Genomic DNA, 20,545 nt, shown 5'->3' on the forward strand with positions numbered 1-20,545 from the left:
CATGCAGTAACCACTATCTAACGCACACAGACACACGCACGCACGCACACGCACATACATCTCTCTAAAAATAAACCGTGGAGGCCAGCAGATAGCTCACCAGGGTAGGGTTTGTGCTGGGCCATGCTCACAGACTGGGTTTGAACCCTGGTATTACACAGCAGAGCCGTGACACTTGGGGAAGCTCTGGTGCAGTGGTATCTCTCCTTCAATGAAATAAAATAAATGAAAAAGTCATCCTGCTTGGGTGGAATTATGGATATGCAAAATAAACACAATTTTAAAATGAAGCTTGGTTTGATGGATGGGGCCCAAGGCTATACCTCAGTGAACACTCTTGCTGTGGTTATACTCAGATCTGATTCTAAAACTCTGTATCCTTTCCACTTACCAGGCAGCCTCCCTACAAACACACACACACACACACACACTCACGCACCTTTAGTCCCTGCCCTGTCACATCCTGAAAGACCAAGAATATTTGGGACAACAATGAGCCAAGCAATAAACACACATACCATCTGTTAGGTTTAGTTCAATACTTTGTCTTTTAATTCATACTGTATTTCCACGGCTCTTGCTACTGTACACTGAGATTTGGCTGGAAAGCCTTGTACACTTCTGGGTACTAGCATTAGATTTCCAGACCTTGCGCCCAGCGCCAGGCAGAGTACAGTTTAGATCCAGATATAGATGGCCAGACAATGTGACTGCCACCCCTGTGGGCCTACTCTGATGGCCCAGTGCAGGCTGCTCTCTCAGCCTCCCCCCTCTCTCCCCGCCAGAGTCTGGGTCGAGTGGGGAGGAAAGCACCATGGGTTTGGGAAGATGGTCTGGTCCATGCAGATCAGTCTGGCCCCAGAGTGCAGGTGGGCAGACGTGGGAGCTGCACACAACTGTTGGCAAAGTGGCTGCTTGGACGATGCGATCTCAGCCTGAACCGACTTCCCAGACAGAGCCAGCTGTCTGCCTGGAGCAGAGGCCACTGTTTTTGGTTCCTGCGACATCTCCTCATGCTGAGAGAAGCAAGGGAGGCACGAGCTGAGACCACAATGTCCTGTCTGCCTCCAAGTGCTGGGGAGCTGAATGGCGTCGCTCCTCTCTGCAGGCAAAGTGTTTCTCACCAGTAGCCAGGGCTCCAGTCTGGGCTCCCAGGCCTGCTGAGGACCTCCAGTCACCACAGAAAACAATGCCCAAGACCCCTGAGCTGTCACACAGCATACTCCCATGGGGAGCCAGGGCAGGAGTGAGGTAACCAGGCGGGGCAGAGAGGCAGGAAGGGGGCTCTCTACTCCGTGTGCAAATTCCCGCTCCTTGGCAGGAAGGCGGGGCATCGAAAGACGTTTCCAGAAAAACGCTCCATTCTGACCCAAAATGTATCTTCTGGAAGAAAATAGAGAGGTGGAAGGGAGAGGGGCCAGCCTGCTGGAGGTTTGGGGAGAAGGGTGGAGGATGTCGAGTGGTGAACAGGGTGATTGTCCCACAGCCTAGAGACCAGGGGTGGAGGAGAGAGAGTCAGGAAGAGAAGTCCTCAAGTTTCCCACTGTAGTGGGAAGGTGGAATCACAACCCTGCCACCTGGGGAAAGGCGGGTGCATTTCTCCTGGGCTTCCCAGGGGAGAAGGGTGGGTGCTGACTGCCCTGCAAAGCTGGAGAAGCCAAGTGGCATGGAGAGGAGCCTTCTGAAAGCACAGGCAGTCTAGGAGGAGTCTTCCCCTCGTCCTTCCCCTAAGACTCCACCTAGAGATGCTGCTTGTGATGGTACCGTCCAGGGACCAAGCTTGGCATGGGGCAGAGACAGGGAGAGAACCCAGTTCCCTGAGCATTCCTTCATTCTCTCCTTGCAGCCCCAGGGTCTTAGTGCCAGCTGTGAGTCAAGCATATGGATGTCCACCAATGCTTCACACTTAATCCAATGACTGACAGGGGCTGGATGAGCAAAAAGAGAAGCTCCATTGTTTTCTCTAGTGGGAGGAAGGATAGATACACAGAGGTTTCAGAGTCAAGGACAAAGATGGGTTCATCCCAAGATGGTGTCCTTTTTGCCCATTACTCTCCTTCTCCTAATTTAGAGGAAGCAAAAGCAAGTTCCCTTCCCAAACCAAAACTAGGCCAATGCCTTCTAACCAGGAAGAAACGTGCTCCTCTGTCAGTACTGCAGCACACAACATGCCTGGCTGCCCTCTCTCTCCTGAGGCCTCCCTAGCCCTCAGTACCCTGTAAGGTAGAAATGAATTACCCTGCAATCCCTAGAAACCCAGACAATGCCCCATCATCTGAACACCAGGGCAGCTCTATCCCAAGATCCCCCGCCAAGGCAGCTGCTACATCTGAGAAAGACCAACCTTACAGGTCTCTGGCCAAGCCCCCCAAACAGCACCAATGATGGGCCCTGTGGTTACAGCTGAAGAGGCTGACACTGGGAAAGGGGAGGTGACTGGCCCACCAGCAAAGCTAGAGCTCAGCCAGGTCTCTGCCACTCACTGTCATCTCTTCCCAGATTGCGCCAAGCTGTTGACACTGCTGGCTGAGGATACTACCCCTTGCAAGGGAAGGCAGTGGTATGGGAAAAATTGTAGACATGACTGGATTCGTCAACACCAGTTTTGTTAATCTCTCTAGCTGAAGCAGATATTTTGACCCTGTTAGCCGTTTTTTACCTGGTCTGAAACTTTGCAAATTCTCTGAAATTAAATGCAAGCTCTGGGCCTTTGATCAAATGAATCCTCACAGAAGGACTCAAGTTCTTTTATAAATGAAATGCAGAAAAGCCGTGTTTGGAAGAACTAAAGTGAGGGGTGGTGGTCTTGCAGCTTCCTTGCAGACAGCACCAGCCCAGGCTGATCTGTGGAGTGAGTGTCCATCTCTTCCACTTGTTATTCAATCAGGGGAACAACTTTTAATTAGGAGTGAGTCCTGTTGTTGACCTCCTGGTTTAAAAGCCGGGCAATGATGAGAATCAAGAGCATCCACTAGAGATCTGAATGTTTAAATACTAAGCAGGCCAGGATGGGACTGTCCCATTGTCATCAGAAGTCATGAGGGTATCTGGACACACTGAGTACTGCCTCCTCCCTTGAAGAGGGCAAGCAGACGCAGAGCAGCTCTGTGTTACCAGGTCTGCCCACAGCCAGCAAAGCAGAACAAGCTAACCTCCTCTAATTCACCCCCACCCCATGGCTGCACCACAGAACCTTGAATAACTGGATGATTTAAATCAATAAATGTCCGTGGAGTCATTCAAGAAAATTTTGCCATTTTCACTTTCCAAAGTGTCTGGGAACGCTTCTGGCTGGCTACTCCAACAGGAACATCTCTAGTGGTTTGCACTCTTTCTACATTTGGCTCGAGGCCTGTGAGTCTGACCTTCTCCCAGGCTCCCCTTGCACAGTCCTGGACAAGGGTGGCAGTGACCCCCTTGCTGGGGGCACAAGTGCCTGGTGTGTCTCCGCCCTCATATGGCCTTTCCCAAGGGAAGGGCAGCAGTTCTAGCTGAGCCTGTGGGGTTTCCTTCTCTGACTCCTGCAGGTGACGAGAGCAGTAGCTTTTGGTCAACTCCTCTTTCCCTTAATGGTGAGGACAAGCCTATCTTCTCAGATAGAATGAAATACTAAAGGCATTTAATTGTCAAAGTGGGATGCAGAGACCATTCCAGGAGAATACAATTTTCTCTTTTTGTCAGGGTAGAGCAGTTATCATGCCTTTCCTTCTGCCCCTTGTACCAAGAGGCCCACCAGAATAATAAGCCATCTGAAAGAGTTCTCTGTCAAACTGGCATTCCTGATTGAGACCCTCCTGAGCTCTAGAGCATTCTGGCAGGAACCATTTGGCCATTACAAAGAGAACTGGAGTTGGTGCATGAGGAGTGGTGAATATGCCCAGAGGGGACCAGGAAGTAAGAGGGATGCATGAGTCCTAAAGAGTCAACCCTCACAACTTACTTTCCAAGCCTCTGCTCCTCTTTCTGCTCCTCAGTTAGCTCATACCTCTCTGAAGTCAGAAACTAGAGAAGGCTTGGCTTTCTCTGCCTGAGCTCCCACTCCCACATCTGAGGAACTGAGGCTGCAGGACAGTCCCCATGGAGCAGACACTCCACCTGGCCTTTTCCTGCCCAAGCACCTGAACCTCTCCTAGTGCATTCCCTCCAAGGGCTTTGGACTTCTGCCATATGCAAAATGTCTCAGGCTCTCTTGACTACTGCTGGGCTCACTCAGAGCGCACGGGCTGGCAGATACAGAAGAAGGGCTTGGAGCATGTGCTCCCAGCTTGCCCAACACTGTGGTCAGACTCTGTGAGCCACACACTGCAGGGCCTCACCATCTCATACCCTGGTCAATCCCAGAGATCACACTGACAGCTCCATATGCAAAGGAACTGAACCTGCCAGAGCTTACAGGTTTCCAATGACAAAATGGGGTTTAAGAAGCTCAAAAAGGGCTCTACCCTGGCTATTTACTAATAAACTCTTAGGGCACAGAGGAAAAATAGGACTTTAGGCACTACAAAGTGACTCTTCACCCAGATCCAGTCTGGGAGAAGACCAGAGGGGGAGGAAGCAGGAAGTTCCCAGCCCTTATTGGGTGGAGATGTTGCAGAGGCCAGAGGAAGGTGCACACAGACCTCAGGCATCTGCACCACGAAGCCCCAGCCCCCAAATGCGGCCTTCCTGGCTTCCCCGCCGTCCCCTCCACCTGGCCCTGGAGTGTGGTCCCTAGAAAGGGAGTGGCCTCATCTGGTAGAGCGCAGACTGAGTCCCTGCTCTTGATGCTCCCTCGCTTCCTCACTTGCGAGAGAACACCTGGGGAAGCGTGGGCTCAGGAAAAAAAGACTCTCATTTATTTGAGAAACAGATCAGAAGTGGGGGTGAGGGGTGGGGGGTGGGATGGGGGAATAAAGCACCGGAAGCAATGCCCCCTTGAGACTTCTTTTCAAGACCCAGGGTCTTCACAGGCATAACTTTGGCTCAATGATGTTTCTCTTCTCAGAGCCAGGAATGGCCAGCAAGGGAAAGGGTGGGACCGAGGATGGGGATGGGGTCAGGGGAGGGAGGAGAGGTGGACCCTGCCCTCCTCGGCCCTCCCTCCACTGGCCAGTGCGGGAGGCAGTCCCGCTCCTTCTCCCTGGTACATAGGCATTATCTCTGTTTAAAATCTGTATAGAATATATATATATATATATTTATATTCTGTATATATATATTTATAGATCTATTTATATGGTCTATGTACATGTATTGCACAGGCCTTTGGCAGCCGCCCCCGCTCCTGCTTTGTCAGTGGTAGCGACTCCGCTTCTCCTCGCTGTCAGATGTGTAGTCCCGGGACCTGATGCCGTTCTGCAAATTGACGAGTGAGTCCTTCATCTGCAAGACAGGGAGCCGGTCAGGGGACATCCTCAGTGAGTGCCTTCACCAGCTAACCTAGCAGGGTCCATCATGCTCAGAGCTGAAAGAGCCAGGTCCATAGATCAGGGGTTCTCATGAGTGCTGGCATCCCTGAAGGGAGGCTCTCAGAGGGCTGAGGGAAGTAGCTCAGGGGTTGGGGTGCAACAATCCAACAACTGGAGTTGGAGCCTGGCAGCACATGTGCTGGAGTGATGCTCTGGTTCTCTCTCTTTTTATGCAGAGTCTGGGCTTCTGCATATGAGGTTTTAATACTCCCAGGCCACTTTTTTATTTGGATAGAGACAGAAAGAGAAGAGAGAGACCACAGTACCAGAATTTCCTCTGGTCCTATAGCATCTCCCAGGTGTGTTGGGGTCTAAATCTGGGTCATGTGCATGGTGAGGCATATGCCCTACCTGGTGAGCCATTTCTCTGGCCCCTCTCACTAATAAAGAAAGGTTTTAATATAAAAGGTTTTCTGAGTCTCAATGCTTTGCATCCTGGCACTGCAGAATTCTCTCAAAGCAATCACTTGCTACAAGGAGCCACATTCTACGGTCACTTACTTGTCCTTACCCATCCAACTTGCTTTCCCCAATGATCCTGAATACACTTTGTACATTTTGTCATATGATTCTCTTAGTCTGGGATCTTTCACTCTTGCCTGTTCCAAGCTTACCCACTCTTCACTAGGCAAGACCAATGGATACTTGTGCTGTCTCTAAGTCCTGTTTCCTGGTCTCTCAGTGCCCATTCAGTGGGGTCTGAACTGTGTGATCCTTGGTAGCTCTACATCCCATGTGCTGGGCCTACAGTGGACCTTGTCTTTCTGTAACAACTGAGATCTCAGCTTTACCCACATCACAAAATTAATGTCTCCTTTCTAGGGCCTCTTATCCTCCTTTAAGGATATGGCCACCTGCATGCTGTGGGTCTAAGTGGGGGGTAGTTCTGGTGGTAGTCCCCTAAAAACACCTGTCATAAATTCTCTGTTCTGTAGGGACGAGAGGGCCCACCACTGCCCCTTGAACAGTTACTTTAAAAGAAATAAGACAAAATGCCAGCCTTAATGTTTATAGAGTTCATTATGGTATAAATCTTACAGCCCGAAGTTCCAGTGTAGAGGAACCCACCTCAAAATAGAGTTCTAGCGATGAAAAATAACTAAGTCGCCAAGTCCAATATCTGCTGCCCCTCCCTCCTCCATTTGATTCCTAGATTCACTTTCCAACACCATTTAGTCATCTGAAGGCTTTGAGGGACGGAATCTCAGTCCTTCAAAGCAGCCACTCCTCTGTGGGCACCTCTGGCCACAGGTGCCTCTTTACATGTCCCAGATCAAAAAGCCAGCTTCTTCTGACCTCTAGCCCTTGTTCAGTCCCCAGTGTCCACCTGGGATCTAACCTAGTCTAATTTCTTCTACTTGCTGGATCTCAATTACTAAAGTCTCTTCACCCAACCCTCTCCTTTCCCTGACAGTGTTAATTCTGTCAGCCCTTCTTGATATGACAGCCCTTGCTATGCCATCTGTCCTCTCTGGATTAAATAGTGTCCTCCTTAAATGTGGCTCCCATATTGCGTTGATATTCTTTATAAACATGCTAGACTGGATGCTGACAAATGTATCAATACTCCCTCCCTAATTCAGGACTAGTAGGAAGGGGCAGATACATTTTATTGAGCGAATTCTTGTGCCATCAAACCCTGACCTGAGTTTCAATAAGTAACAATTACCATCCCTGAAGAAACAGAACTTCACTAATAGCAAAACTTAGCTCCAGGTCACAAAACCAGCTGGTGGCAAGGTAAAGGCCCCACCTCAGATATCTGGTTGACCACAAAACATCAGCAAGACTTTTTTAGGGACAGGAATATCAAGATGGCAGGAAAAAAAAGTCCAGTCTACTAGCTTCCTAATTGCATGGCAAAGGGGAGTCCTGTCTGTCTTGGAAACCACCCAGGAATTTTTTTACAAGATGTCAAATTCTTCCTGGGGAAGAAAGAAGCTCCCTCCTCTAATAAAACTGAGCTAGTTGTTGCTTTTGCCCCTGGTTATCTTCTCAAATAAATGCAGCTGGTTTCTAGAAGGAACACAGGCAACAGAAGACACTGTAAAAAGACGTATGTGTGAGTCTTCAGGATGGGCAGGGAGTGGGAGACAACAAAAGGAATGAGAAAGACAAGACCTTTGGGGAAAGAAATTTCTGTAATAGGATGCTTCTCTCTTTAAATATGTCAGATAGCTATGAGGTCCCAATGGAGAGAAACTCTCCTTCCTTCTAACCTACAGCTTTCCTGCTGCAAACTCAGCATGCTGGCTCACTGTTGTTATCTGGAGGCTGCACTATGTTCATGCAAGGATTGTTTGCAAACTACAATAACGCTGACCTAGGAGAAGACTGAGTGGAGGAAGAGGCCCAGGTGGGGATGGGAACACAGGTGTGGAGCCCCAGATCTGCAAGATGAGGGCAGGAAGAAGAGAAGTGGGGAACACAGGCATGGGGCCCTGTCTCAGGATGATGAAGAAAGAGGAGGATGGGGCACCTCACCTGGTCAAGAAGCATCACTGAAGACTTGATGATCTCCCTCCATTTCTGGAGTTCAGTATCATGATACTTTTGCTGGGACTCTAAGAGCTGGGCCCATTCTGTTTGAGATTGGGGTAACCTGTGGGATAGAAGAAGGGGTGCCCCAGCAGCTGGAGTCACGCTCAGTAGACTGGGCTGCACTCCCAGACCCCTAAAGAACAGAGAATCACATCAGAGTGCTGTGTCCTCTGCTCACCCCACCCCTGTACCCCAGTCAGCAGCAGATGACTACAGGGACAGTTGGTGGGGGGAGGGGGGGAGGGTAGCCTAGGGACTCATGCCAGGAGATTATTTCCCCAAGGGCAGGGAGGCAACCCTGAGGAAGCAGCAGCCAACACAGCAGAGGCAGGGGGCAGGGCACATGGAAGAGACCAGGGTTACCTTTCTTGGAGCCGCAGACCCTGCCAGGCGGTGAGAGTCTGGGTGGTGTATTCCAACATCCAGAGTTTGTAGAAGAGCATCATATTGAGGATGACCAGCAGCACCAGACTGGGAGGGAGACAGGGGGGAGAACAAGCATAGTGAGCAAAGGGCTGGGAAGTCTGCTCCCTCAGGAGCCAGGGACAGCCCCACCCCAGAGGCAACCAGAAGCAAAGCAGTGCAAGGGCAAGTGAAGAAGTCAGCAGGACAGGGAGAGGGAGAGAAGGGGAGAAGGGGAGAGGGGGAGAGGGGGAGAGAGGGAGAGGGGGAGAGTGAGAGAAGGAGAGAGGGGGAGAGGGGGAGAGGAGAAAAGTAAAGAGGGAGAGAGGGAGGGAGAGGCAGAGAGAAGCACTGCAGACTGAAGGGCCCAGAACATGGTGTGTGGGGGGTGGGGGCACATCAGAAAGGAGGTACGGGGAAGAGAGGTGAAATGGAAAGGAAAAGCGGGGGGGGGGGGGGGTCCAAGGAGCAAGTAAAGCACCAGTACCTGAAACAGATCCTAGTGGGAGCCAGGAAGAAAAAAGGGAGGAGGCAGAAGTTAGAAACAGACTGGTATGGGGAATGGGCAGTTGCCAGAAATGCAACCAGAGAGAAAGACAGGCTGATAGCAAAGACCTAGCCAGGAAGGGGCAGAGGAAGAAAGCAGGCTGAGTGTTCACTGCAAAACTGGTCAGCTGAGATCAGGGCGCGCCTGCCAACACCCAACTTGAGCACACAGTGGAGCAGGGAGCTGTAGCTACCGGGACTCTGAGCAAGTCTGCTCTGCCCATGTGCCTGCCATGTCCCTTCTTCATCTCGCACCTGCTGTGGCTCCATGGGGCTCAGGGGCATTAAGGCTTCCCAGAGAGGGACTAGAACTGAGGGGAAGACAAGCTGCTGGTGAGAAGTACCCAGAACTAGCACCTGGGGTAGTAAGACTCACGGAGAGGTCAGAGAAATTCTCATTCTCTCTTAAAGTTCAAGTTGAAAAGTCAAGCGCAGAGAGGATCAGGCACATATAGACCTGGAGGCAAGCCCTGACTCATAACTAAATACCAGGCCTTCAGTTTCCCAACTTCGTTGAAGCCCAGCTTCCTCAACAGAACAATTTTTACCATGCTTGGGCTACAAGGGCTAGAGGTAGAGGCAGTATGTGAAACAAGAACAGATAACAACAATAGGAAGTCAAAACAAGAAGATGAAAAGAGACTAAGAAAGATAGAAAGTCTTTATGCCTTCAAATTTTATTTTATTTTATTTTATTTTATTTTATTTTATTTGCCCTCAGGGTTATCACTGGGGCTTGGTGCCTGCACTATTAATCCACTGCTCCTAGAGGCCATTTTTCCCATTTTGTGGCCCTTGTTATTTTTTGTTGTTGTTGTTGGATAGGACAGAGAGAAATCAAAAGAGGAGGGGAAGACAGAGGGGGGAGAGAAAGACAGACACCTGTAGACCTGCTTCACCACTTGTAAAGCGACACCCCCCGCCCTCAGGTGGGGAGGCAATGGCTTGAACCGGGATCCTTACACTGGTCCTTGTGCTTCATGCTATGTGTGTTTAACCTGCTGCACTACCGCCCGCCCCCCACAATTTAAAAAAAAAATTTCTTTATTGGGGGATTAATGGTTTACAGTCAACTGTAAAATACAATAGATGCCTTCAAGTTTTAGAGTCTGTGTGTGGGCCATAGCTCAGTGGTAGAACATTTAACTGCTCTGTGTACCTATTTTTCTCACTGTGCTTCCAGGCCCATAGGAGTCAGGAATATCCTTGCTATGGCAGCTGTAGATCCCTGGGGCTACTTAGGCATTTTCTGGGGCCCTTGAGTTTGTCACATGAAAGCCTGCCTACATTCTGCATGGAATTGCAACAATGCCATCCTTCACAGCACCAGCACACCTCAAATTTACTTCTGGTGTCTGATGCCCAGAAGGCAGAGCCAGAATCTAGGCAGCCCCTGGGCCCCTCACCTGCATTTTATACACACACCTGGGGGCAGGGGATGGGGACAGGCCCTTGGGGAGCAAGCAGTCAATTGTCTGTGACTCCCTGCTCCAAGGCTAGAGAAAGTGCAGTCAGCCCTGGGTGTTCACTTCAGAACTACATTCTCCCCTCTCACATTTTTGTTTCTACTCATTTCCTCTCTCCCTCACATAGCATCTTCCAGTGCAAGTTACTGAGATCATTTGTACAGCACTGGCAGCTGGAATGACCCTTTTATGTTAACAATGAGCATAGGCAGCCCAGGAAGGGGATCCAGCAGGTGGAGTACAGGACTTGTGTGTAAGAAGTACTGCACTCTATCCTCAACAGGTATAGGAATAATGCTATGGTTTCTTCTCATACACACACATTAAATAAACTGTAAGCAGCCTGAGAAGTAGCATGGTAGATAAAGCATTGAACTCTCAAGCATGAGGTCCTGAGCTCAGTCCCTGGCACTACACCCAGAACCAGAGTGATGCTCTAGTTCCCTCTTTCTTATAACCCCATCTTTAGAGTAAAATGAGCAACATGCTTTCCTGTGCTGCAGTTGCACGTCGATTCTGGCTGGCTACCCTGCCCAGTGTGTATGGCCTGTGTGACCTGGTTCATGCCCGGCATACAGCAAATGCCCAAACACCACTCAGAGGAGGGGTTGGAACAATTTCAAATGTCCTGCTTGTCTAATCCACTAGAAATTCAGTCCCTGAAGGGGGTGGGAGCTATATGCTTTTTTTCTGAATGTGGAAGACCTAGAATACATTAAGTGTTGAGTAAAACAGAGAAAAACTGCAAAGAGAGAAGGAGCAACAGAACAAGTGATCTGGAGAGGACAGACTAGAGCAGAAAGAGGAAACAAGCCAGGGTGAGGGTGCAAGGGCAGTGGAGGGAGGAGGGGAAGGCAGTGGCAGGCGCATGGGAGCAGGGAGGAGAGCCTGGAGTCCCTTACACACAGCTGATAATCAGCAGCAGCTTGGACACGCTCTGCAGGTGGAAACCACTGGGGGTGTCCTCGGGGATATGCCGTGTCTGTGTGGAACCTGGGGGGAGAATAGAGAGGCCTTCACCATCAGGCTGGTATCCATGCCTTGCTGACCCAACTCCACTCATGCACAGAACTCAGGGGAGAGAGGGAGAGCTGTCCAAAATGCTGCAAGGCAACCATGGGACAGCATACCCACCCTCCTAGAAGTGGAAGACAAGCTCCTCAAGGGCAAGGCCAGGGGCAAGGTCAGGCAAGGTGAGCATGACAGCCCTGGAAAAATGCAGGAACCACAGGGCCTTTGTAGCCAGTACACAAACAAGTAGCACAGTGACCTGCAGGTGTAGACAGACAAGCAGCAGAGGCCTGGTGTAAGGGAGGCAGCTCTCAGCGCTGACACTAGTCATAGACTATATGACTATATGACACTGGGCAAGTCCCAAAAGCTCTCTGATGGTCAGCTCTCACAAATGTAATATTAGGCTCAAATCTTCTGTGTTAAACACAGGACATAGGAGTGGCCTGGTTGAAGCTGGGGGGAGAGAGATGGAAGGCCGGCACTCTACTCTCCTGTGAACGACCAGCTCTCTGAATGCCCTGGAGGGGACAGAGTAATGTGAAAACCATGGGATTAGCTCTTCTCTAAGACCTGTTACAGCACTTTCCACAACAGAACAAAGACACGAGGTTGTGAGTAGGGGGTGGGAAGAGGAAACTTGTCAAGGGAGCCTACTGTATGGTGGGATAAGTCCATGGGGGCTTGTGGGGGCCAAGGAATGGTTCTGCGTTGACCCGGACTTCATGTTAGGGGTAATCTCCAGGTGAAGCCTCAGTCTCTCCCTGTGAATTTGGCAGCTTCAGGTGGCCATGGAGCTCAGGTACCATGAAACATAAATGGGTCAGCAGAGCACAAAGGTGGGTTCAACAGGAGCTGAGAACTCAAGAGGCAAAAAGAAATAGGTAGAGCATCTGGGGCTTCAGATTTCATGAGTCAAGAGAAAATTAGAGTGGCCGTTGGTACAGTGGATAAAGTGTTGGACTTGCAAGCATGAAGTCCAGAGTTTGATCCTGTGCATTGCATGCACCAGAGTGATGCTCTGGTTCTCTCTTCCTCTCTTTCCCCTTTTTTGTCATTAATAAAGAGATCTTAAAAATAAAAAGGATATAAAAGGAGTGTGCTTGTGTGAGCCAGCCCAAAGCCCTAAGCCGCATGGCTACTCCCAGTTGGTACAGACCTGCCACGTGCTTGATTCGGTGACCCACGTCTTCATCTGTGGGTGTGGTGACTGGGCTCATCACTTCTTCCAGGTGAGGAACCCGCAGGTGGGTGTGGGGCCTCTTCCTCCTGCGTACCGTGGGCGGCTTGCTGGTCTTCTCTTTGGGGGACTGTCTGTGCATCTCGGCCAGGTAGGCGTTCTCTGTTTTGGTCAGCTCACTCTCTGCCCAAGAGAAAAAAGGTCACATCTGAGGCCTGTGCTTTCAAATCAGTACACTGCAGACTCCTCACTAAGAGGACTCTTTGGCCAGACTGGGAGGATGGGGCCCTTCAGGGACGCTGCCAACTATAGCAGTGAGTAGGGAGCCAGCCCAGCCCAAAGCCCTTACTGGGTCCTTCAACAGTGTGCAAAGATAGAGGCTCTCAATGTCTGCTCTTTCATGCTACATTTTGGGTTGCATCAGACTTCCTAATGGCTACATCCCCAAGTTACCTACCCCTCGTGACAGGTAAGTGCCTGAGTAACTAAGTCTAAGGTTCTCCAGGGTAAAAGGGGTGGTCACAGAGCCCTAACAACCTTGTTAAAGTTACAGCCATGATTTATCCAATGGACACTCAAATACTAATTAGAAAGGACTTGAAATGGAATTGGTGTATCGCACCAAAGTAAAAGACTCTGGGGTGGGTGGGTGGGGAGAATACAGGTCCAAGAAGGATTCAGAGGACCTAGTGGGGGTTGTATTGTTATATGGGAAACTGGGGAATGTTATGCATGTACAAACTATTGTACTTACTGTTGAATGTAAAACATTAATTCCCCAATTAAAAAAAAATAAAAAAGAAAGGACATATGTTCATAGATGCACTATTCACATCAGCCAAAGACTGGAAACAGCCTAAATGCCCATCAACAGATGACAACAGATAAAGAAATTATGGGATAAATATTCCATGGAATACTACTCTGCAATCAAAAAAGATGATATTGTATCCTCTGGGCCCAAATGGATGGAACAGAAAGTGATCATGGTTAGCAAAGTAAGTAAAGAGATGAAAAACAACTACCAGATGGTTTCACTCATATATGTTATCCAGAGATATGATTTATATGAACTTTCCAAAAACAAACAAAACCCAGAAGCAAGTAAACCATTTCCAAGACTTTGTGAGAATTATGGTGGTGATCTTTGGAGGTGGGAGGGTGGGGACACAGAACCTTGGTGGTGGGTGTGGTGTGAAACTGTACATAGTGACCTTATAATCTTGTAACATACTATTATAATAATAATTTTAAAAAGTTACAGCCATGGTCTCTGAAAAGGCCTACATACATGCCAACCATATAACTAAGCTGGGGACAGCCAGGGGGTCCCATAGAGCCCCCTCCCTGTCTCTGCTTCACCTCCATCCCTGTGCCCCACTGCTGTGAATGACAGGTGACTGTGACCTGAGTCATCCTCTTCAGTGGCCCTCACAGTGGTGCTCACCCAGGTGGCGGAAGTAGTCCTCCAGCCCACTCCAGAAGTTCTTTTCGATGAAACTCTTCACCAGCCCCCAAGGCTGCTTTCGATAGCGCAGCTCTGTGGAAACCCTGCGGAGCAAGTGAGAGGAGGTCAGCTCTCTCCTGGGCAGACCCTCCTCCTCTGTGGGACAAAGGAAAAGTCAGGGCTCTGACCAGGATAGTGTCACACTCCAGCTGCACTGTGAAGCTAGAAATCCCAGGGCTGAGTGATAGCTCATCAGGCAGAGTGCATATCTTGCCATGTGCCTGGCACAAGTTTAAGTCCAGGTACCATATGGGAATGCCACCGTGCTGGGGGTAGGTGGGCTCCAATGTTGTGGCATTTCTCCTTCTCTGGAGGTCTCGTTCTGAATGAAAAAGTCAGCCAAGGACAAGTGAAATGGCGCGTCCATAAGGTCTAAGCTCCAGGAAAAAAAAAAAAGTTCCTTCAGGGTGGGCAAACATGCAGCAGTAGTACACTGATCATGTTGAGCTCCAGGGTTCTCAGGTCTGTTCACTGGCACCACCACTGCCAGAGCTAAGCAAGGTACTTAAAAAATAAGTTCGTGGATACTCATTCTGTCATCTGATCTGCCAGTTACACTGGAGGTTACTGGAGCTGGTGAATTAACCCCAATGTACAGATAAGAAAATTAAGTTTTAGAATACTAAGGCCTGACTGAGAATATGGATCAACCTGCCAATGTCCATGTCCAGTGGAGAAGCAATTACAGAAGTTAGACCTAAGACTATACTTTTAGGGATCATTTCTATAGTATCTTACAGAAGCCAGACCTTCCACCTTCTGCACCCCATAATGATCCTGGGTCCATACTCCCAGAGGGATAAAGAATAGGAAAGCTTCCAATGGAGGGGGTGGGATGGAGAACTCTGGTGGTGGAATGGTATGGAATTGTACCTCTCTTATCCAATGGTCTTATTGGTCATAATTAAAAAAAATTACTAAAGCCTGGGCAGTGTTGGCATATCTGGTTAAATGCATATTATCATTCTCAAGGACCAGAGTTCAAGCCCCTAGTCCCCACCTGCTGGGGGAAGCTTCACAAGCAGTGAAGCAGTGCTGTAAGTATCTTTTTCTCTCCCTCTCTCCCCCCCCCCCCCCACTTCTCACTGTCCTATCAAATAAAAAAATAGAAGTGGTCCAGGAGGTGGCTCAGTGGATAAAGCATAGGACTCTCAAGCATGAGGTCCTGAGTTCAATCCCTGGCAGCACATGTACCATAGTGACATCTGGTTCTTTCTCTCTCCTCCTCCTCCTCCTCCTCCTCCTCCTCCTATCTGTCTAATAAATAAATAGAATCTAAAAGAAAGAAAGAAAAAAAGAAGGAAGGAAGGAAGGAAGGAAGGAAGGAAGGAAGGAAGGAGGAAAGAAAGGGCAATACATAGCTGTTGGGAGCAGTGGATTCATCAAGCAGGCACTGAGCAGCAGAGATAACCCTGGTGGCAAACAAGAAAACAAAACAAAACAGTGAAACATATCAAAAGCTAAGAGTGAAAGTCTCTACTGGGGACAGCTTCAGAGGGCACTGGACAACCTGCTGGCCAGCCCTGGGGAATCTTTCTTCCTTCTCCAGAGACCTTCCTGTATCAGCTCTTACTTCCACTCCCAAGGGCATCATTTTGCCCTGGATTTTGTATCTCCTGAGACCTCACCAGCTCCTGCTCACTCCAGAGTCTCTGTATTCGAGTGTTTCTTCTCTGTCTCCTTCAGTGCATCTGACCCCCTGTCCATCCATGCCTCTCCTCTGCTCCTTTCTGTCTGTCCAGAGAGTCCAGGTTTGTTTATTTATTTTTGTGCTGAGGACTGAACCCAGAGCCCCCTATGTGTAAATCATGAGCTCTCCCACCTAGTCACACCTCTGGCTTATCCTGAGAAGTACACTGAATTCATTCAAAGATTCTTCTAGTTTATGCTCCCCATATTCCAGCTGCACCTATATGGGAGCCACCACACCCCCACCCCAACAACTGCTGATGGCAGTGGGGCAGCTGGGCTGTACAATCAGTCCAAAGCTGACTAGTCACTGCTGTGTGACCAGAACAGAAAAGAAAACCAGTCAGAAGAAGCTGGGGTTGGGAGGCCGAGACACCCTCAGGGAAAGGTGAGGTGACCAGGATGGAGAGTGAAGAAGAGGGAAGGGAAGTGAAAGAAGGGAGGAAGAGGAAAGGGAGCACAGAAAAAGCAACAACAATAAAGAATTGTAGTAGAGCAGACAGGTCACAGTGTGCAAGGACTCAGGTTCAGGCTCCTGCCCCCCCCACCTGCTGAGGGGAAGCTTCGCGAGTGGTGAAGCAGGGCTGCAGGTGTCTCTCTCCCTCTCTACTTCCTCCCTTCCAGCTTCTCTCTGTCTCTGTCCAATAAATAAACAAGTAAGATTTCTTTAAAAAAGAGTTGTTTTAAAATGACATGAGAGAGCCCAGCTTCATACAACCAAACAACTGATGATAGCTCTAAGCACTGTGGGAAGTATCACAGTAGGTACAGTACAGGACTTGCCTGTTCGAAGTCCCGAATTCCATTCCTAGCAAAGCATATGTAGGAGTGATGCTCTGGCTTTCCCTGTCTAATTCACTCATTAATAAACAGATAAATGAATATTTAAAAATAAAGAAGTTCATCCCACTTAAAAAAAAAAAAGAACTAGACCTAAGATAGAGACACATAGCCTGATACTTTCCAAATGAGTGTGGGTCTTGCTTTAGGCTACCAGTTTCTTATGATGTCAGGGTCTGGAGGGCCAGGAAATAGCATAGCAGCTAGAGCTTTGGATTTATAGGCATCAGACCTTGAGTTCAAAACCAAGCATCTAATGTGGCAGAGTGATACTCTGATTCTGTATCACTGATACAAAAACTTAAAAAAAAAACAAAACCCTGTATCTTTGGGCTCACAAAACAGCTCACCTGCAGAGGGTACCTGCTTTGCCTTGCACCCAACCCCCATCACATTGATGAAAGCTTTGATGCTATGGTTTCTTTCCTTCCTCCCCCTCTATTTTTCTCTATCTGAAAAGTCAACCTGAAATTGTCAAAACTTAGCAAAGACAGAAGGAAGGAAGGAAGGAAGGAAGGAAGGAAGGGAGGGAGGGAGGGAGGAAGGAAGAAAGTAGGGAAGAGGAAGAAAGAAGAAAAGAGAGGAAGGAAGGAAGGAAGGAAGGAAGGAAGGAAGGAAGGAGTTAAGAAGGAAAGAAAGCTGGGCTTCAGGTCTCAGGAGTGAGACATGGCCCTATCTACCTGCTGGGGCTCTGCTGAAGAGTCCAGTCACCTCTCCAGCACTGTGCAGACCAAACCACCAGCACACAGCAAGAGCAATAGAAGTGGCACTGCAGAAAGTGGGCAGAGGGCATGGCAGGACAGGGAGGCAAGGTGGGCTCTGGGAGGTTTTGGAAAGAAGGGAGAAGTGAAGGAAGCTACTTCCCCGCAGGGGTGAATATTCTCTGGCATAAGGAGCCCCTCAGGCACCAGAGCACTCCCCAAGGTTCCTGGGTCCCTCGACCTGCACCTGAGCCGACTCTTGTTGCGAGCCACCCGGGTAAGCGTGTAGCGGTTGATGGTGTAGAAGTAGTCGTGGTATGGCACGTCGTGGGTAAGGACCTCGGCGTCAATCACGTAACACTCGCTCTCCTGGCTGGCCTTGTACATGGTCTGCGGGAGGAGAGTGGTGGGAGCACACACCCCTCCCCGTCTGTCCCACCCAGCATGGTGGGAAACAGCACCATGTCTGGCCCCCCTGAACCCACATCCTGCACCCCTGACCTCTTCTTTCCCTCCATCCCTGCCTCTCCCCTGCGCTCACCTGTGTCTCCCTGACTGTGGCAGTTTTGGGAGCCAGGGGGTTGGTGAGGGTGATGGTGTAAAGAATTACTCGGCTCTGGTTCCCATTCTCCTCCTTCTTCCAAGGGTGGAAGATGATATCTAAGGTGAGAGGGAAACCGCTGTGAGAGCAGAGAAAAGGCTGCCCTTCTGAAGCATCTGAACCCTCCAAGTGAACTTCTGTGGCCCCCAAAGGAAGCCAATGGTAGCAGAGGGCCTGAGGAGGAAGCAGGAGGGGAGGAGGGGGGAGGATAAGCAGAAAGGCTCATTGTGGCATCGTCCGAATTCTGTACTGGCCTCCGCAGTGCCCATTGTTCCCATGCTGGGGCAGGAGGTCTGGAGGCCACCTACAGGGGGAGGGGGGTGCCAGCAACACTGGAACCACTGTGATTGAGCCTGGGATCCTGGGGGACAAGCCCTCTCCCCCAGAGTGTGCCCTCCACATGCCCTCTCGAGGGGTGTTCTGGCGCCCAGATGATCTTGCACAGCATGTGCAAAGCCAAAGCCACAGTCTCTGCTGGGTGGCAGGGCAGGAAGAGGGAACGGGAGCAGGAGCAGAGCTCAGGACTAAAAATCTGAGCCCTGGGTTTAAATCCAGGCTCTGCCCTTTTTTAGCATCAGGACTAGGACAAGGAAGTCAGTGTGATCTCCAGCTTTCTCAGCCAGAGGCAGGACAGTACACCACACAGGACAGATGTAAGGATTAAATGAGCATGTCACCTGCTTGGAGCACAGGAGGGGGGGGGGGGAGAGAAAGAGAGAGAGAGAGAGAGAGTCAGCCAGCCAATAAGTGGCTCTTTGTAAGACGTTGAGGCCGTGAGGCCTGGTGCACAGAGGGTGGAAAGCAGTCAGCAGGCTCCCAAGATACCTTTCCCTGTGAAAGGCCAGAAAGAGGGTGCCTCAGGCCACCAGGTGGCCCAGAGAAGGGGTGCTTGGGAAGGGAACACAGAAATATAGATAGAGGGAAGGGACTGGAGACACCAGTTCCACTTAAAACGAACCAGAGAAGCGTCGCTGCTCCATGAAGTCACGCTGGAAGGGTGAGTCAGTGAACAGAAGGTCATAGAGCTTGTCCACACTGAAGTTGAAGACTTCGTTCACATACTGCCGGCCACTCAGGTCCTCATAGAAGGCCTGGACTTCCCCTGTGCAGGAGAGGAGGGAGCAGGCAGTGAAGGTGTGGGCAGGAGCCTCTGTGGACACCTGCAACACCTCTGCCGCTGTGACTGATGTAGAAGACATGGCCTGCAGTGAAGGGAGGCCAGGAGGGGAGCTGGGCCTGTGGACCCCACTGCCACTCTGCATTTGTGTCACCCTGGGCCGGTGTGCACCATTTTCTAGTTAAGACTCAGCTCATTCCTTCCCTACAGAGTTTGGGAATTGCTTTATTTATGCTTTCAGACACTTAAGTCTTCCTGATAAAAGTGATCTTAGACTTAACTGTAAACTAATATATGACCCAGCAATACCAAGTCGAGGCATGTAGCTGAAGGACAGGAAAACACTAACTGCAAAGAACATCAGGACCCCCACATTCATATCAATGCAGTACGATTACAACAGCCCAAATGGGGACTCAACCTGCATGGCCACTGACAAATGACTGGACAAAAAACTATAGTGTATATACTCAATATTTTCTCATTAACAGGGGTGCAGTCATGCCTTTGGAGTTAAGATGAATAGAGCCTGAGGTGATTCTGCAGGTGAAGTAAGACAGAATGTGAAGGACAATTACTGGATGGTTTCATTCACAAGTAGAATGTAAGTAACTAAAGCAAACAAAGATAACAACTGCAGTGCTTGGTTATCAGTAGAAATGGGGTTGGGGGCTTGCGGTAGAGAGAAGCTTTTACATTAAAAAAAATATTGATTACTATTATTACTGATTTAACAATGGTCTAAGACGTCATAAGGAGAGCTCCACATCTGTGTATAGGTGTGTATACAACTCAGTTGACCCGCCACACAAGTTCTGTGCCCTCTACAGAGGGATCTTTTGAGAGTAAGATGATACGAAACTCGGGAGTTGGGTATGGAGAACAGTATATGCACGGGGGTACACAGCAATACCCCTGAAAAGTTATACCGCTGTAAAGCAATGATAAATGAGGGAAAGAAAGAATACATAACTTTATGTTAGAAAACAAATACCTGGGGCCAGGTGGTGGCACACCTGGTTGAGCAAACATAATATAGTGCGCAAGGACCCGGTTCAAGCCCTGGTCCCCACCTGCAGGGGGAAAGCTTTGCAAGTGGTGAAGCAAGTTTGCAGGTGTCTGTCTGTCTGTCTGTCTGTCTATCTATCTCTCCTCCTCATCTCAATTTCTGGCTGTCTCTATCCAATAAATAAATAAAGATAATAAAAATTAAAAAACCTCGGGGACCCCCCCCCCAAAAAAAAACCAGTAAATTAGGAAAGCCTGAGTCTTCCTAAAGCCAGTGGATGAGTTATCAAGTGTCTCCAAGCTAACCACAACTGATGACAAATGGCACTGCACCAGCGCTACAGGTGTGATCAGGGGCATGCAGTTAGCTTGGGAGTAATGTTTACAAACAAGCTTATGAGGCTGGTCTGTTCTGCAGGGCTACACAAAGTCTGTCATCCCTCCAGGAAGGGAGCTTGTGTCCTCACAATGCCCATGACCTTGAATTCT

General features: G+C 49.5%; 1 protein-coding gene across 9 annotated transcripts in view; it reads right to left on the minus strand.

Moving 5' to 3' along the window:
* Positions 1 to 529: 529 nt before the first annotated feature.
* Positions 530 to 20,545, minus strand: part of GRAMD1B (GRAM domain containing 1B) — a 205,319-nt gene continuing 185,303 nt past the window's right edge. For all 9 annotated transcript variants that reach the window (XM_060179857.1, XM_060179855.1, XM_060179856.1 and 6 more), the window contains 9 exons: positions 18,890 to 19,033; positions 17,872 to 17,990; positions 17,578 to 17,720; positions 14,041 to 14,144; positions 12,573 to 12,776; positions 11,305 to 11,395; positions 8,352 to 8,459; positions 7,932 to 8,049; positions 530 to 5,361 (listed from right to left, as the gene is read on the minus strand). In XM_060179857.1, the coding sequence (XP_060035840.1) occupies positions 5,272 to 5,361; positions 7,932 to 8,049; positions 8,352 to 8,459; positions 11,305 to 11,395; positions 12,573 to 12,776; positions 14,041 to 14,144; positions 17,578 to 17,720; positions 17,872 to 17,990; positions 18,890 to 19,033 (1,121 nt within the window). In that variant the 3' untranslated portion in view covers positions 530 to 5,271. The remainder of the gene's footprint in view (positions 5,362 to 7,931; positions 8,050 to 8,351; positions 8,460 to 11,304; positions 11,396 to 12,572; positions 12,777 to 14,040; positions 14,145 to 17,577; positions 17,721 to 17,871; positions 17,991 to 18,889; positions 19,034 to 20,545) is intronic.

Source organism: Erinaceus europaeus, chromosome 20, assembly GCF_950295315.1.
Source record: "Erinaceus europaeus chromosome 20, mEriEur2.1, whole genome shotgun sequence".
Taxonomy (NCBI): domain Eukaryota; kingdom Metazoa; phylum Chordata; class Mammalia; order Eulipotyphla; family Erinaceidae; genus Erinaceus; species Erinaceus europaeus.